Source organism: Hippichthys cyanospilos, chromosome 6 (genome assembly GCF_059441005.1).
Source record: "Hippichthys cyanospilos isolate Australia breed blue-spotted pipefish chromosome 6, RoL_Hcya_1.0, whole genome shotgun sequence".
Lineage (NCBI taxonomy): Eukaryota > Metazoa > Chordata > Actinopteri > Syngnathiformes > Syngnathidae > Hippichthys > Hippichthys cyanospilos.
The window spans coordinates 789,332-807,409 of record NC_142374.1 but is presented as its reverse complement, the minus strand read 5'-3'; the positions used below and the strand labels follow the sequence as shown (position 1 = coordinate 807,409).

The 18,078-nt window shown below is 41.2% G+C and overlaps 1 protein-coding gene across 1 annotated transcript in view; it reads left to right on the top strand.

Moving 5' to 3' along the window:
* The window catches only part of tmem231 (transmembrane protein 231), a 37,128-nt gene extending 22,567 nt beyond the window's left edge, over positions 1-14,561 (top strand). Inside the window, exons 6-7 of the mRNA XM_088417696.1 lie at positions 13,772-13,877; positions 14,207-14,561. Coding sequence (XP_088273822.1) covers positions 13,772-13,877; positions 14,207-14,369 — 269 coding nt within the window. The 3' untranslated portion in view covers positions 14,370-14,561. The remainder of the gene's footprint in view (positions 1-13,771; positions 13,878-14,206) is intronic.
* The last annotated feature ends 3,517 nt before the right edge of the window (positions 14,562-18,078 follow it).

Here is an 18,078-nt window from a genome sequence, read left to right as displayed (position 1 = left end):
CATTTTTTTTGCATTGTTTTGGGAAACACAAAAATATCCAATTTTTCACCGGGCCCGACAAATGTGCAAATTTTGGTGACTTTTCGTGCATGTTTAGGCCCTCAAAAATGGAAAAGCGCTGCACAGTAAATAATAATAATAATAATAATAATAATAATAATAATAATAATCTGGAGAAAAACAAGAGGGCTCTCGCAGCGGTAGCTGCTCGGGCCCTAATAATAATAACTAGAGCTGCAAGCAGCTATAAAGGGCCCTCGCAGACCTGTGCACGTTGAGGTATGAACAGGTCGGGGTATGAACAAGGACTATGAACGATGAAAAAGTAGTTGTAGATGACTTCAGTGCAGGACTATTACCAAATATGTAAAATTTAGACAAGGTGGGACAATGCGTGTGGAGTTACTGCAGCTTTTATTGTTCCAATTTTGTGACTTTCAATGCCATATAGGCCACACCCACTGTCGAAACATTGTACTGATTTGTGGGGGGCATAAGGCATGGCCACTGGCTTTTCAGAAAACATTTAAGGGATATCACTTCAAGGGGCTCAGCAGAGTACATAAAAACATTAAGGATTTGCTATATATTTTGCTGCCACTAGGTGGCGCTCGTACTATGATAAAAAATAGGCTTGTAGGTGTGTTTCACATTGGACTCCCATCCCATATATGAAGTTTTGCAAACATCAGATCATCTAGGTCCAATTACAGCAACTTTTACCGTTTTGGTGAGAAATCGGACTTTGAGCTGGCATACAGGCCACGCCTTTGATTGAAAAATCATAAAAGTTGAGAACCTTCATTCTCCACTGTGTCATAGCTTTTCTGACCATTTTTTAGTTCATGTAGTCAAACAGACATTGCACAGTACATGAGAGTGTAAAAAATTAGATTTTTGTCCGCCACTAGGTGGCGCTGTAAATGATTTGGATGTTTATCACATAGCTGTATTAGGGCATGACTTTTAAACTCCCTGCAAGTGTTTCACATGATTTGAACCTGAAACAGCTGAGTTATTAAGGTTTTTGTCAGTCTTGGCGAAGAAAATATTCAAAACAATTTGAAGCTCCGCCCACATCTTACAAGTCATGGGATCTTCACAATTTTTGGGAGATTTGTGCCGCTATATCTGCTAATAGTCAATGCCAACGTAGAAGTTAATCGGGTGAACCGTTTAAGAGAAAAAGGCACTAGATTTAGACCGGCTAATGTCTAAGAATGGGGCAAAATTGCACATAAAAAAAAATAATAAAAATTATTCTGTACATCTTAGCACATCACTCCTATTGATTTTTTTGTAGGTCTTACAATCCTACATATGCCTAAAAACTTTTATAGTGTTAGGTCAAACCAAACAGGAATGACTCCAATCTTTCGACTAATGACATTTTTTGCAGCCACTAGGTGGCGCTAGCTTTAAACTGGAATATATGTTTGTCGATGTCTTCAGGAACAGATTTTCATCCAATGTGTGAAATTGTGAGAAGATCAGATCATCTGGGTCAAATTACAGCAGCTTTTACTGGTCCGTTAAATTTTCGGAATGAAAATGGACGTAAAGGCCACGCCCATTATCGAAATTTCGTAAAATTTGGTGGAGGTCAGCAAGGCTGTCTAGAGGCTTTGCAGACCTAATTTCAGCGATATTACTTCAAAGGGCTCAGCTAAACACATAAAAACGTTTAAAAAATGCTATATTTTTGGCTGCCACTAGGTAGCGCTCGCACTATAACAAAAAATACGTTGATAGGTGTATTCCGCATTGGAAACCCATCAAATATATGAAGTTTAGAAACGATAAGACCATCTGGGACCAAACACAGCAACTTTGTTCGTTTTGGCGAGACATCAGACTGACATTTTTGTTTGCCACTAGATGGCCTTATAAGCAATTGAAGATTTTTTTAAACACTTGTGTTAAGGGCTTAAGTCTTCATGTGTATGTGAAGTTTCAGATTTTTCTAAGCTTGTAAAGCTGAGTTATAAAGGTTTGTTTCACATGTGGCAAAATAATCATCAAAGGCATAATATAAAGCCCCGCCCCCAACATATTTGAAGGCGGATCGTCACAAAAATTTGAACAATTGTGCCTCACAGTCAGATAAAACATCACAGCAAATTTGAAGTCGATCGGGTCAAGCGTTTGGGAGAAAAAAGGAGCAGTTCGGGACCTGCAAATGAGCAAAAACGGGCCAAAAGTGCACATTCAAAAATTCATAACTCTCTTTCTGTACATCTGAGCATATGGCTCGCGCTGACTTTTTTGTAGGGCTCGAGGTCCTACATAAGGCTACAAATTTTTGTAGCTTTAGGTCAAACGGGCCGGGAGTGAGAGGCTATTTTCCACTCATAAGGCCATTTTGGGGCCAATTTCAGCCACTTTTTTCGTTTTGGCGAGTCATCTGACTTTGAGGTGGCGTGCAGACTACGCCCATTATCGAAAAGTCGTAAAATTTTAAAACCTTAATATTCCATGTCTTAATGATATTCTGACCAATTTTCATTTGTTTTACTCAAACAGACTGAGCACAATACATGAAAGTGTAAAAAATGACATTTTAATCAACCACTAGGCGGCGCTAGTAGGTATTTAAAAAAACTTTTTTCAAAGGTGTTAAAGACATAAGTTTCCATGTGTCTATGAAGTTTTAGATTTTTTTAAGCTAGTACATCAAAGTTATTAAGGTTTATGTCACTCTTGGCGAAGGAAAAATTGAACACATAATGTGAAGCCACGCCCCTATCATATATGTCAGCGGATCTGCACCAAATTTTGCCCACTTGTGCCCCTATGTGTGAATATTGACCACAGCAAATTTGAAGTTGATTGAGTAAAGCGTTTAGGAGAAACAAAGAGCAGTTTGGGACCTGCAAACGTGCAAAAATGGGCCAAAAATGCACAATCAAAAAATCATAACTCTTTTTCTGTACATCTGAGCACATGGCTCGCGTTGACTTTTTTGTAGGTCTCTAGGTCCTACATATGCCTAAAAATTTTCGTAGCTCTAGGTCAAACGGGCCGGGACCAGGTGCACTTTTTCAACCTTAGGTGGCGCTGCAGAGCCATTTTTTTTGCATTGTTTTGGGAAACACAAAATTATCCAATTTTTCACCGGGCCCGACAAATGTGCAAATTTTGGTGACTTTTCGTGCATGTTTAGGCCCTCAAAATTGGAAAAGCGCTGCACAGTAAATAATAATAATAATAATAATAATAATAAGAATAATAATCTGGAGAAAAACAAGAGGGCTCTCGCAGCGGTAGCTGCTCGGGCCCTAACTAGAGCTGCAAGCAGCTATAAAGGGCCCTCGCAGACCTGTGCACGTTGGGGTATTAACAGGTCGGGGTATGAACAAGGACTATGAACGATGAAAAAGTAGTTGTAGATGACTTCAGTGCAGGACTCTTACCAAATATGTAAAATTTAGACAAGGTGGGACAATGTGGGTGGAGTTACTGCAGCTTTTATTGTTCCAATTTTGTGACTTTCAATGCGATATAGGCCACATTCACTGTCGAAACATCGTACTGATTTGCGGAGGGCATAAGGCATGGCCACTGGCTTTTCAGAAAACATTTAAGGGATATCACTTCAAGGGGCTCAGCAGAGTACATTAAAACATTAAGGATTTGCTATATTTTTTGCTGCCACTAGGTGGCGCTCGTACTATGATTAAAAAATAGGCCTGTAGGTGTGTTTCACATTGGACTCCCATCCCATATATGAAGTTTTAAAAATATAAGATCGTCTAGGTCCAATTACAGCAACTTTTACCGTTTTCGCGAGACATCGGATTTTGAGTTGGCATAGAGGCCACGCCCTTTAATGAAAAGTCATAAAAGTTGAGAACCTTAATGTTCCAATGTGTCATAGCTTTTCTGACCATTTTTTAGTTCATTTAGTCAAACAGGCATTTCACAGTACATAAAAGTATAAAAAATGAGATTTTTGTCCGCCACTGGGTGGCGCTGTAAATGATTTGAAAGTTTATCACATAGCTGTATTATTGCATTACTTTTAAAGGCCCAGGAGAGTTTCAGATGGTTTGAAGCTGTCATAGCTCAGTTATTAAGATTTTTGTCACTCTTGGCGAAGGAAGTATTAAACATAATTTGAAGCTCCGCCCCCATCTTTTATGTCAAGAGATCTTCACGATATTTGGACTATGTGTGCCCCTTAGTTGGATAATGATTCATGCCAAAGTTGAAGGTAATGGGGTGAATCGTTCAAGAGAAAAAGGCACTTGTTTGAGACCAGCTATGTCTAAGAATGGGACAAAACTTTAATTAAAAAAAATCATAACAATTTTTCTGTACATCCTAGCACATCACTTCTATTGACTTTTTTGTAGGTCTTGCAGTCCTTCATTTGCCTACAAAGTTTCATAGCTGTAGGTCAAACCAAACAGGATTGACTGTAATCTTTCGACCAATGACATTTTTTGCAGCCACTAGGTGGCGCTAGCTTTAAACTGGAATATATTTTTGTCGATATGTTCAGGAGAATATTTTTATCCAATGTGTGAAATTGTGAGAAGATCAGATCATCTGGGTCAAATTACAGCAACTTTTACTGGACAGATAAAGCTTCGGAATGAAAATGGTCGTAGAGGCCACGCCCATTATCGAAACTTCGTAAAATTTGGTGGAGGTCATCAAGGCTGTTTAGAGGCTTTTCAGACTTAATTTCAGCGATATTACTTCAAAAGGCTCAGCTAAACACTTAAAAACGTTTAAAAAATGTTATATTTTTGGCTGCCACTAGGTGGCGCTCGCACTATAACAAAAAATACGTTGATAAGTGTATTCCGCATTGGAAACCCATCAAATATATGAAGTTTAGAAAACATAAGACCATCTGGGACCAAACACAGCAACTTTGTTCGTTTTGGCGAGACATCAGACTGACATTTTTGTTTGCCACTAGATGGCCTTATAAGCAATTGAAGATTTTTTTAAACACTTGTGTTAAGGGCTTGAGTCTCCATGTGTCTGTGAAGTTTCAGATTTTTCCAAGCTTGGAAAGCTGAGTTATAAAGATTTGTTTCACATGTGGAAAAGTAATCATCAAAGGCATAATATGAAGGCCCGCCCCCACCATATTTGATTGCGGATCGTCACGAAAATTTGAACAATTGTGCCTCAGAGTCAGATAAAACATCACAGCAAATTTGAAGTCGATCGGGTCAAGCGTTTGGGAGAAAAAAGGAGCAGTTCGGGACCTGCAAATGAGCAAAAACGGGCTAAAGGTGCACCTTCAAAAATTCATAACTCTCTTTCTGTACATCTGAGCACATGGCTCGCGCTGACTTTTTTGTAGAGGTCGAGGTCCTACATAAGGCTACAAATTTTTGGAGCTCTAGGTCAAACGGGCCGGGAGTGAGAGGCTATTTTCCACTCATAAGGCCATTTTGGGGCCAATTACAGCCACTTTTTTCATTTTGGCGAGTCATCTGACTTTGAGGTGGCGTGCAGACTACGCCCATTATCGAAATGTCGTAAAATTTTAAAACCTTAATATTCCATATCTTAATGATATTCTGACCAATTTTCATTTGTTTTACTCAAACAGACTGAGCACAATACATGAAAGTGTAAAAAATGACATTTTAATCAACCACTAGGCGGCGCTAGTAGGTATTTAAAAAAACTTTTTTCAAACGTGTTAAAGACATAAGTTTCCATGTATCTATGAAGTTTTAGATTTTTTTAAGCTAGTACAACAAAGTTATTAAGGTTTATGTCACTCTTGGCGAAGGAAAAATTGAACACATAATTTGAAGCCACGCCCCTATCATATATGTCAGCGGATCTGCACCAAATTTTGCCCACTTGTGCCCCTATGTGTGAATATGGACCACAGCAAATTTGAAGGTGATTGAGTAAAGTGTTTAGGAGAAACAAGGAGCAGTTTGGGACCTGCAAACGTGCAAAAATGGGCCAAAAATGCACATTCAAAAATTCATAACTCTTTTTCTGTACATCTGAGCACATGGCTCGCGCTGACTTTTTTGTAGGTCTCTAGGTCCTACATATGCCTAAAAATTTTCGTAGCTCTAGGTCAAACGGGCCGGGACCAGGTGCACTTTTTCGACCTTAGGTGGTGCTGCAGAGCCATTTTGTTTGCATTGTTTTGGGAAACACAAAAATATCCAATTTTTCACCGGGCCCGACAAATGTGCAAATTTTGGTGACTTTTCGTGCATGTTTAGGCCCTCAAAAATGGAAAAGCGCTGCACAGTAAATAATAATAATAACTAGAGCTGCAAGCAGCTATAAAGGGCCCTCGCAGACCTGTGCACGTTGGGGTATGAACAGGTCGGGGTATGAACAAGGACTATGAATGATGAAAAATTAGTTGTAGATCCCTTCAGTGCAGGACTCTTACCAAATATGTAAAATTTAGACAAGGTGGGACAATGTGGGTGGAGTAACTGCAGCTTTTATTGTTCCAATTTTGTGACTTTCAATGCCATATAGGCCACACCCACTGTCGAAACATCGTAGTGATTTGTGGAGGGCATAAGGCATGGCCACTGGCTTTTCAGAAAACATTTAAGGGATATCACTTCAAGGGGCTCAGCAGAGTACATAAAAACATTAAGGATTTGCTATATTTTTTGCTGCCACTAGGTGGCGCTCGTACTATGATAAAAATAGGCTTGTAGGTGTGTTTCACATTGGACTCCCATCCCATATATGAAGTTTTGCAAACATCAGATCATCTAGGTCCAATTACAGCAACTTTTACCGTTTTGGCGAGACATCAGACTTTGAGTTTGCATAGAGGCCACGCCCTTTAATGAAAAGTCATATAAGTTGAGAACCTTAATGTTCCAATGTGTCATAGCTTTTCTGACCATTTTTGAGTTCATTTAGTCAAACAGGCATTTCAGAGTACATAAAAGTATAAAAAATGAGATTTTTGTCCGCCACTGGGTGGCGCTGTAAATGATTTGAAAGTTTATCACATAGCTGTATTATTGCATTACTTTTAAAGGCCCAGGAAAGTTTCAGATGGTTTGAAGCTGTCATAGCTGAGTTAATAATATTTTTGTCACTCTTGGCGAAGGAAATTTTAAACATAATTTGAAGCTCCGCCCCCATCTTTTATGTCAAGAGATCTTCACGATATTTGGGCTATGTGTGCCCCTTAGTTGGATAATGATTCATGCCAAAGTTGAAGGTAATGGGGTGAATCGTTTAAGAGAAAAAGGCACTAGTTTGAGACCAGCTAATGTCTAAGAATGGGACAAAACTGCACATTAAAAAAATTCATAACAATTTTTCTGTACATCTTAGCACATCACTTCTATTGACTTTTTTGTAGGTCTTGCAGTCCTTCATTTGCCTACAAAGTTTCATAGCTGTAGGTCAAACCAAACAGGATTGACTGTAATCTTTCGACTAATGACATTTTTTGCAGCCACTAGGTGGCGCTAGCTTTAAACTGGAATATATCTGTGTCGATATGTTCAGGAGAATATTATCATTCAATGTGTGAAATTGTGAGAAGATCAGATCATCTGGGTCAAATTACAGCAACTTTTACTGGACAGATAAAGCTTCGGAATGAAAATGGTCATAGAGACCACGCCCATTATCGAAACTTCGTAAAATTTGGTGGAGGTCAGCAGGGCTGTCTAGAAGCTTTGCAGACTTAATTTCAGCGATATTACATAAAAGGGCTCAGCTAAACACATAAAAACGTTTAAAAAATGCTATATTTTTGGCTGCCACTAGGTGGCGCTCGCACTATAACAAAAAATACGTTGATAGGTGTATTCCGCATTGGAAACCCATCAAATATATGAAGTTTGGAAAAGATAAGACCATCTGGGACCAAACACAGCAACTTTGTTCGTTTTGGCGAGACATCAGACTGACATTTTTGTTTGCCACTAGATGGCCTTATAAGCAATTGAAGATTTTTTTAAACACTTGTGTTAAGGGCTTAAGTCTTCATGTGTATGTGAAGTTTCAGATTTTTCTAAGCTTGTAAAGCTGAGTTATAAAGGTTTGTTTCACATGTGGCAAAGTAATCATCAAAGGCATAATATGAAGCCCCGCCCCCAACATATTTGATGGCGGATCATCCCGAAAATTTGAACAATTGTGCCTCACAGTCAGATCAAACATCACAGCAAATTTGAAGTCGATCGGGTCCAGCGTTTGGGAGAAAAAAGGAGCAGTTCGGGACCTGCAAATGAGCAAAAAAGGGCCAAAAGTGCACATTCAAAAATTCATAACTCTCTTTCTGTACATCTGAGCATATGGCTCGCGCTGACTTTTTTGTAGGGCTCGAGGTCCTACATAAGACTACAAATTTTTGGAGCTCTAGGTCAAACGGGCCGGGAGTGAGAGGCTATTTTCCACTCATAAGGCCATTTTGGGGCCAATTACAGCCACTTTTTTCGTTTTGGCGAGTCATCTGACTTTGAGGTGGCGTGCAGACTACGCCCATTATCGAAAAGTCATAAAATTGTAAAACCTTAATATTCCATGTCTTATTGATATTCTGACCAATTTTCATTTGTTTTACTCAAACAGACTGAGCACAATACATGAAAGTGTAAAAAATGACATTTTAATCAACCACTAGGCGGCGCTAGTAGGTATTTAAAAAAACGTTTTTTAAAGGTGTTAAAGACATAAGTTTCCATGTGTCTATGAAGTTTTAGATTTTTTTAAGCTAGTACATCAAAGTTATTAAGGTTTTTGTCCCTCTTGGCGAAGGAAAAATTGAACACATAATTTGAAGCCACGCCCCTATCATATATGCCAGCAGATCTGCACCAAATTTTGCCCACTTGTGCCCCTACGTGTGAATATGGACCACAGCAAATTTGAAGGCGATTGAGTAAAGCATTTAGGAGAAACAAGGAGCAGTTTGGGACCTGCAAACGTGCAAAAATGGGCCAAAAATGCACATTCAAAAATTCATAACTCTTTTTCTGTACATCTGAGCACATGGCTCGCGCTGACTTTTTTGTAGGTCTCTAGGTCCTACATATGCCTAAAAATTTTCGTAGCTCTAGGTCAAACGGGCCGGGACCAGGTGCACTTTTTCGACCTTAGGTGGCGCTGCAGAGCCATTTTTTTTGCATTGTTTTGGGAAACACAAAAATATCCAATTTTTCACCGGGCCCGACAAATGTGCAAATTTTGGTGACTTTTCGTGCATGTTTAGGCCCTCAAAAATGGAAAAGCGCTGCACAGTAAATAATAATAATAATAATCCGGAGAAAAACAAGAGGGCTCTCGCAGCGGTAGCTGCTCGGGCCCTAATAATAATAATAATAATAATCTGGAGAAAAACAAGAGGGCTCTCGCAGCGGTAGCTGCTCGGGCCCTAATAATCATCTGGAGAAAAACAACAGGGCTCTCGCAGCGGTAGCTGCTCGGGCCCTAATAATAATAATCCGGAGAAAAACAAGAGGGCTCTCGCAGCGGTAGCTGCTCGGGCCCTAATAATAATAATCCGGAGAAAAACAAGAGGGCTCTCGCAGCGGTAGCTGCTCGGGCCCTAATAATAATAATAATAATCCGGAGAAAAACAAGAGGGCTCTCGCAGCGGTAGCTGCTTGGGCCCTAATAATAATAATAATAATAATCCGGAGAAAAACAAGAGGCCTCTCGCATCGGTAGCTGCTCGGGCCCTAATAATCCGGAGAAAAACAAGAGGGCTCTCCCAGCGGTAGCTGCTCGGGCCCTAATAATAATAATAATAATCTGGGGAGGAACAAAAGGGACCTCGCAGTGGTCACTGCTCGGGCCCTAAAAATAATAATCTGGAGAAAAACAAGAGGGCTCCCGCAGCGGTAGCTGCTCGGGCCCTAATAATAATCTGAAGAAAAACAAGAGGGCTCTCGCAGCGGTAGCTGCTCTGGCCCTAATAATCGGGAGAAAAACAAGAGGGCTCTTGCAGCGGTAGCTGCCCGGGCCCTAATAATAATAATAATAATCCGGAGAAAAACAAGAGGGCTCTCGCAGCGGTAGCTGCTCGGGCCCTAATAACGTCTGGCCCGCATGGAGAATTCATACATTAGGCAGCAGCGCTGTTACCTGCGTGTGCTAAATGCTGCCATTTATAGGCTCAATTAGGAACAGCAAATTAGAATATGAGTATTTGTATGAGCCCCTAACTTTCTAAAATGGCGACAATCAACAAAAGGAGGAAAGTTGACTGCGAGGGCCAACGGTTCAAGGATGAGTAGAAATTGGACTATTTCTTCACTAAAATACGGAACAACTGTGTCTGTTTCATTTGTAAAGAGACAGCGGCTGTTTTTAAAAAGTTCAATGTGAAGCGACATTACCAAACTAAACACGCTGACTTATATGGCAAGATCACAGGTGATGAACGCAGCAAGAAACTGAAACATCTTGAAGCTAGTTTAATGTCACAGCAACAATATTTTACAACTTTTACCGACAGCTGGATAAGGACAAGTTCCGAGAGATTCGAGCATTTGGTAAGAAATGCTAAGCTTGTTTGGTTCGACGTATTTGTGTGAGAAGACATTCTCGGTTATGAACTTAAATAAGAGCCGTGTGATCACGGCAATCGGGCTCTCACTCACTAGACATCTTGCGCATCCATACTACTGCCATAGAGCCACACCTGGCCTTTGTCCTGCACTCCAGATCTCAGTTTCACCCATCACACTCATGCGGACAAGTCATTTTTCATTCACAATAATTCTGAAAACGTTTTTTTTTTTTTTTTTTTATCTTTTCACTCCAGAATAATAACCATTTAAAAATCCAATCAACATTTATAGTTACTAATGTCATATTTTAAATGAGCCCTGCACTTGTTGATATGACTATTACTTGTTCATTTCTGTTATTGTGTTTACATTTTTTATGAATATTAAACTGCCATGGTGAGATATATTTTTATGTTTCAAATGTAATTTGCACCCAAGAGTACAATTACTTCTCTTCAACTGTTACAAAAAAGTTGGTGTTCAAAAAAGTGAAGTGAATATTCAATTTCAATTTTTAATGTCAACTCAATTTTGATATGCGCGTTTCAAATTAACCAAAACACATGCTTAAGATAGCTGAAATTAAAATAAAAAAAGCAAATGTGAAACACAGAACGGCTCGCTGAAATGTATTTAAATTAATTGCTGTTATATGTAAAGAACACCCGTCAAGGTTGCCCCCCCAACATTTTTAACACACCAAATCTGGCCCCCTTTGCAAAACGTTTGGACACCCCTGCCGTCTAGGAAAAGGGGGCAGAAAGATGGCCCCTTTAAATGCCACCCCCAATCTTTTTTTTTTTTTTTTTCCAAAATTGGACATTGAAAAATGTATAGCTCATATTTTGCACATCCTAGCATCTGTCGGGGAGGTCTCAGGGTGCACACAGTGGCAATCCATGAATTTCAGATTTAGGTCTCCTAGTTCTACACCACAGCTGGAGAAATCATACTTACACATTAATTATTTCTGGAGCACTTAAACATCAGTAAACCTGCATCAGCAATTAAAAATTATCACTTCTCTTGATATGTGATCCCCATTAATATGAGCAATATGAGCAAAGTAAAATTACACAAAAAAAGTGGCGTGCCATCAGGGCCAGCAAGGCCTTCTCCGCTCGCCTAAAATAACCTGATATTATCATACTATAATAAACTATAATAATTTGAATAACTATAGTAAAAGTCAATTTCATTTTACATGTATTTTTACTAAATATATGTATTTTACATATAAAATTATTCTGCATATTCTATTCTGTTCATGTTGTTTTATATCCATTTGGTTACACTCTTTGCAGTGCTGTAGTTCTATGTTTGAGTTTTTAGCCAATTAGAATTCGGCTCACTTATGTCGCGATGCTGTGTGAAATCTGCCTTCGCCAGAACCCAGCGCATTCGCATCAACACGGCGCGGGCTTATGCGCAAGCACAGATGGATATGTCAGTAGCCTTAATGCTTAATAGACAGCCGTAATAGTCAAGCCCTAAGTTCGCCATCTAGAGGCCTCACGTTGAACGTGACATGACTGGATGCTCACTGCATGATGGCGGTGCTATATTGATCCACCATGTTTAACGTTGGAAGTAGTAAAATAAAGTTATTTGCAAACAAAGAAAAAAACATGTTGCTCAACCATAAGCTAACTGCAATCACGATGCATAGCGTACATCCAAGCCAGTCCCGTGGACATTTAGCAGAAAATTAAAATCTACTTGCTTCTTTTTTTTTTCTTTTTCCAAACCCACAATGGCTGATGAAAAACAAAACGGAATTTGGACTTTCAGCATTGGCATCCATGTCAGAACAAAAGGATTTATTATTGGAAATGAAATGCAGAAACTCTACAAGCAAGTCATTGAAGTCTTTCTGAAGAAAGAAAGAAGAATCTATTTTATATTGAAAGAAGTGTGAGGCACGCGTTTTGGTGAGGATTTGATCTATTGTTTCATTGTTAATAGATTTTCGTAATTTTAGTTTGTTCACATTCAATTAGTATTAAAGACATAAAATTATGTTCTTATATTAAAGTGAGATTTGTAATTTAGTGTACAATCTTGTCCAAGCTTGCCTGCTTTTGTTGTCACGTTCTGTCTGGGTTTTTCCTGTTGGGGCTTTATTTTGTGGAGTTTGACTTTGTTTTTGGGTTTGTGTATTTTATCCCTGGCGTCTGGCATTAGTGTAATTTGTCATCTGTCATGAGCATGTTCCAGCTCTAGTGTAGCTCTATTGTTGCTTCGCCCGGCTTCTGCGAGTAATAAATCATTTTATTTAGCTCATCTCATCCTGCCTCCCTGCATTTTGGATCCACCTTCCCACATCCGTCAGCAACATGCCGTACCAACATGACACTAGGTGGAACTTCATAAAACTTTGTGGACAAATAAATTACAATTATTATTAATTATTCTAAGTTCTGGCAGTATCACGTAAAATCATAAATTGCAATTGCTGATATGGGGGGTTTATTGATGTTCAAATGCTGCGGAAAATAGCCTGTGTAGCCCAGTGTAGGCCGAAGTGTGAAACGCATGGACTGCCACTGCCAAAAACATACTAAAAATGTTTAAAAATGAAAAATACAATGCTTGCACTCACGAAAATGGCTGTCCCTGAAAACACTTATTTTAACACAAAATCCATTCTTCTTTCTTTCGTCAAAAAGACTTTTGACGTTTTCCTCTCCTTCAGCCATTGTGGGTAAAAAAAGTGAGTAGCTATATTTGTTTTTTCTGTTAAAAGTTCCTGGCTCTGGCTATGGTGTTTTCTTCAATGTTAATGTAGATCAGCCAAGCCACACCGTGTAGCTTGGTTGCTCTGCATAGCACTGCCTCCCATCCAAGCCATCCAATCACAGAACATGTCACATTCAACGTGAGGCCATCTACCTGGCCTTACTGTCTCCAACTCGTGATCTGACTGGTTATTGCAACTATCAACTATATGTTCCCATTCAATTACAGTGCACGGACACCCGCACTGTTGATTCTGAAAGCCTCGGACAGATTATAAACAGCCTGGCGACACAAGTTAGCTGAATTCTGATTGGATAAAAACTGTTGTTAGTTTTGCTATTATTGTCCATAAAGGAGTTACTGCATGTGTTGTTTTTAAATCTAGCTATATATAGACAAACAACATGCCACTGTTGGTCTGATGCCACTGAATGGTTTGAGCAATTAAAATAGACCCGTTTCCACCTTGACTGAAGGTTTTTTTTCTTTGTTTATTAATTAACATTTTATTTCAGTTAATTAACCTTTTATTTCAGTGACGACAGTACTTTCCTCTCCCATGCCGGTGTGGACTACTGGACGAGCTGCCGGTTCTCCTTTCCAACTTATTGCTGAAATTCACTACCCTACGGAGGTCATTAGATATCCTTTTAGAAATAAACTTACTGTGTGTAAGTTTTTAATTGGTCTTTTTATTTAACTGAGTCGTTTAAAATAAAATGTGTATATTTTAAATGTTGAGGGCAATAGTTTTCTTTGGTGCAAGATCATTTTGAGTTTTTCCCCCTCTTAATATTAAATCTATAATTATTTATTTATGAACTGTAAATTTGTATTTATTTAGGCTGTCCTTCAGCCTGAATGATCCAAAAACAGCACTTGCTCTGTCTTTTGAATTCATGAATAACAAATGTTGGCTTTTTCTGTGTGAACTTATACATTAATTTTGTCCCTTGACTGTTTACCTTCACCTATTATCCTGGATTCTGGGAAACCATCAAGTATGCCTGGATCCAATATGTCAGTGTTCTTTTGATCTTTCTCTGGGTCTTTGAACGCATCCAAACCTTTGTCTTCCAGAACCAAGTTTTAACCACTATACCTGTAACTATTGGAAAACCTCACCAGCATTGATAATACTCCCAGGATTTTTTAACTGGGTGCTCAGAATATCGAATCACTATTTGAGTAATTTAGGGCTCGTGAGTATGAAAATGAAAGCCCTAGTTATTTAGATACCAATAATTTTGCCAATTTGTTGATAATCCACTTGGAGGAATCAGAAATAATTATTTATTATCTAATAAAAATGTAACAAGTCCAGTAGTACAGTGTCTGCATGGCCATACTTGAATCACACGAACACTTAATCTTTGTCACAAAATGAGTCATTTAGACCAGGAAAACAAGAGAGACTGCCTTGACACAAAATGAGTCATTTAGACCAGGAAAACAAGAGAGACTGCCGCGTGCATCTTTCTCTTACCATGTCTATGCACTAACCAGCAGGAATTCTAGGCGGCAACTTGAAAAGACTGATGCAACATCATTGACATTGTAGCACAAAGAGAATATCAATTTCATAATCTGTATTTTTACTGCCTTTTTTTTTTTTTTTTTACAAAAACATGGAATTATGAAAGAATTAATATATTTGAAAGAAAAGAACAATCTGATTCATCAACATTGAACAAAACCTAAAACGGATATAACATTCTTGTCACAAACGTGCTGACCAATGTAATGTCCATCCATCCATTTTCTATAGTCGCTTATCCTAACTCGGCCATTGGTTTGCTGTCTTTGGGTAGTAGGAGACACCCTGAACTAGTTGCCAGCCAATCACAGGGCACACAATGAAGATCAACCTTTCATGCACCCGGTAACATCTAAGGACAATTTAAAGTGTGTGCCATGCGTTTTCTTGGGAGTGTGGGAGAAAGCCAGAGTGCCTGGAGAGAACCCACGTGGATTCAGGCAGAATATGCAAACTCCACACAAGAATGCCATGGCAAGATGGAATTGAACAGGTTTCTGAACAGCGAGGGCGAACCCTAATGTTGTGTATTTGGAAATTTCACAAACAAATGGAGTCTATGGAGTAAGTACTGTTCTTTTTTCACAGTGCGAACTAAATGAAGATTGATATCTGTAACAATTTTTTCTTCTTCACAGAAGCCCTGTGTGTAAGGTTTATGTGTGTGTTAATTTGAGGATTAGATCTATTGATTTGTATTGGTGACCCAATTTAGATTTTTTTTTTTTTTTTTTACACCTTTCCGACCTGTATATGATGTTTTGATGGCTGTGTGAACGACATCGATTATTATTATTTGTTTCAAATGAGACCTCAGCCGCTTGTGTATGTGGTGCTTGAACCGATATATATTCAATCTTTTGACAAACCACTTCAGTCTGAACAGCCAGGTCGCAATCATCCGACTTGCACTTAATAAACAAGCGACAAATGTCACAATTCTGCGCTCAATCGCAAGCAGGCAGGCTGGAAAAAACAAAACTACAATTGCAGGTGAGGCGAAGACAATGAAGGCAGAGTCACGTATATTTTGTCTCTGTGTCTGTCAGGTTCACGTTGGACATTTGTGAGAAACTATACACAAAGAAGGAGAAATGGCATTTTTTTCTTTCTCATGCATGCGAACGGTTAAGGACTGTACAAGGACTTGTACTGCGCTCTGAAGCAGCCCCTCCAACCCTTTTATTATTTAGAATTCCATTATTAGGGCCCGAGCAGCTACCGCTGAAGAGACCCCTCTTGTTCTTCTCTGGATTATTATTATTAGGGCCTGAGCAGCGACCGCTAGCAAGGAAGCCCAGACTTCCCTCTCCCCGGCCACTTCATCCAGCTCTTCTGGAAGGATCCCCAGGCGCTCCCAGGCCAGCCGAGAGACATAGTCCCTCCAGCGTGTCCTGGGTCGTCCCCGGGGCCTCCTTCAAGTGGGTCATGCCCGAATTACTCACCAGGGAGGCGTCCAGGGGGCATCCTAACCAGATGCCCGAACCACCTCAGCTGGCTCTTCTCAATGCTGAGCCCCTCCCGGATGACCGAGCTTCTCACCCTATCTCTAAGGGAGAGCCCGGACACCCTGCGGAGGAAACTCATATTTGGGCCACTTGTATCCGGGATCTTGTTCTTTCAGTCACGACCCACAGCTCCGTGGCCATAGGTGAGGGCAGGAATGTAGATCGACAGACCGGTGCAGAGCCCGCATGACAGCAGAAGCCGCAACGATCCGTCTGTCGGTCTCACGCTCCATCCTACCCTCACTCATGAACAAGACCCAGAGATACTTGAACTCTTCCACTTGGGGCAGGACCTCGTCCCCGACCAGTAGAGGGCATTCCACCCTTTTCCCGACTGAGGACCATGGTCTCAGATTTGGAGGTGCTGATCCTCATCCTAGCCGCTTCACACTCGGCTGCGAACCGCTCCAGTGAGAGTTGGAGGTCACGGCCTGAAGAAGCCAACAGCACCGCATCATCCACAAGGCACATGTAGACTGGTCGGGCAAACTCCCATGCACCCTTGAGGACCCTGCCGAGGGTGTAAAGCTGGTCCACTGTTCCACGGCCAGGACGAAAACCATACTGCACCTCCTGAATCTGAGACTCGATCTCCCGACGGACCCTCCTCTCCAGCAACCCTGAATAGACCTTACTGGGGAGGCTGAGGAGTGTGATTCCCCTGTAGTTCAAACACACCCTCTGGTCCCCCTTCTTATATAGGCGGACCACCACCCCAGTTTGCCAATCCAGGGGCACTGTCCCCGACGTCCACGCGATGTTGCAGAGGCGTGTCAGCCAAGACAGCCCTACAACATCCAGAGCCTTCAGGAACTCCGGGCGGATCTCATTCCACGTGGCCAGTCGGTACCTGTCAGCTGCCTCTGGAGTCCCACAGACCAAAAGGGCCCAATAGAACTCCTTCTTCAGCTTGACGGCATCCCTTACCGCTGGTGTCCACCAGCGGACTCAGGGATTGCCGCCACGACAGGCACGACCACCTTACGCCCACAGCTCCGATCAGCCGCCTCGACAATGGAGGCGCGAAACATGGTCCACTCGGACTCAATGTCCCCTGCCTCCCCCGAGACGTGGGAGAAATTTTGCTGGAGGTGGGAGTTGAAACTCCTACTGACAGGGGACTCCGCCAGACGTTCCCAGCAGACCCTCACAATACGTTTGGGCCTGCCAGGTCTGGCCGGCATCCTTCCCCACCATCGGAGCCAACACGCCAATAGGTGGGTGATCAGTTGACAGCTCCGCCCCTCTCTTCACCCGAGTGTCCAAAACATGCGGCCGCAAATCCGATGATCCAACCACAAAGTCGATCATCGAAATGCGGCCTAGGGTGTCCAGTACACCCCTATGTTTGAACATGGTGTTCATTATGGACAATCCATGACGGGCACAAAAGTCCAATAACAACGCACCACTCGGGTTCAAATCGGGGGGGGGGGCGTTCCTCCCAAATCACGCCCCTCCAGGTCTCACTGTCATTGCCCACGTGAGCATTGAAGTCAGCCAGCAGAACGAGGGATGTAGCGCTCTCCAGCACACCCTCCAAGGACTCCAAAAAGGGTGGGTACTCTGAACTGCTGTTTGGTGCATAGTCACAAACAACAGTTTGCTGAGCTGGGGGGCAACAAGAATGCCCACACCAGCTCTGCGCCTCTCACCGCGGGCAACTCTAGAGTAGAAGAGAGTCCAACCCCTGCCGAGAGGACTGGTACCAGAGCCCAAGTTGTGTGTGGAGGTGAGTCAGACTATATCTAGTCGGAACTTCTCAGCCTCGCACACCAGCTCAGGCTCCTTCCCCGCC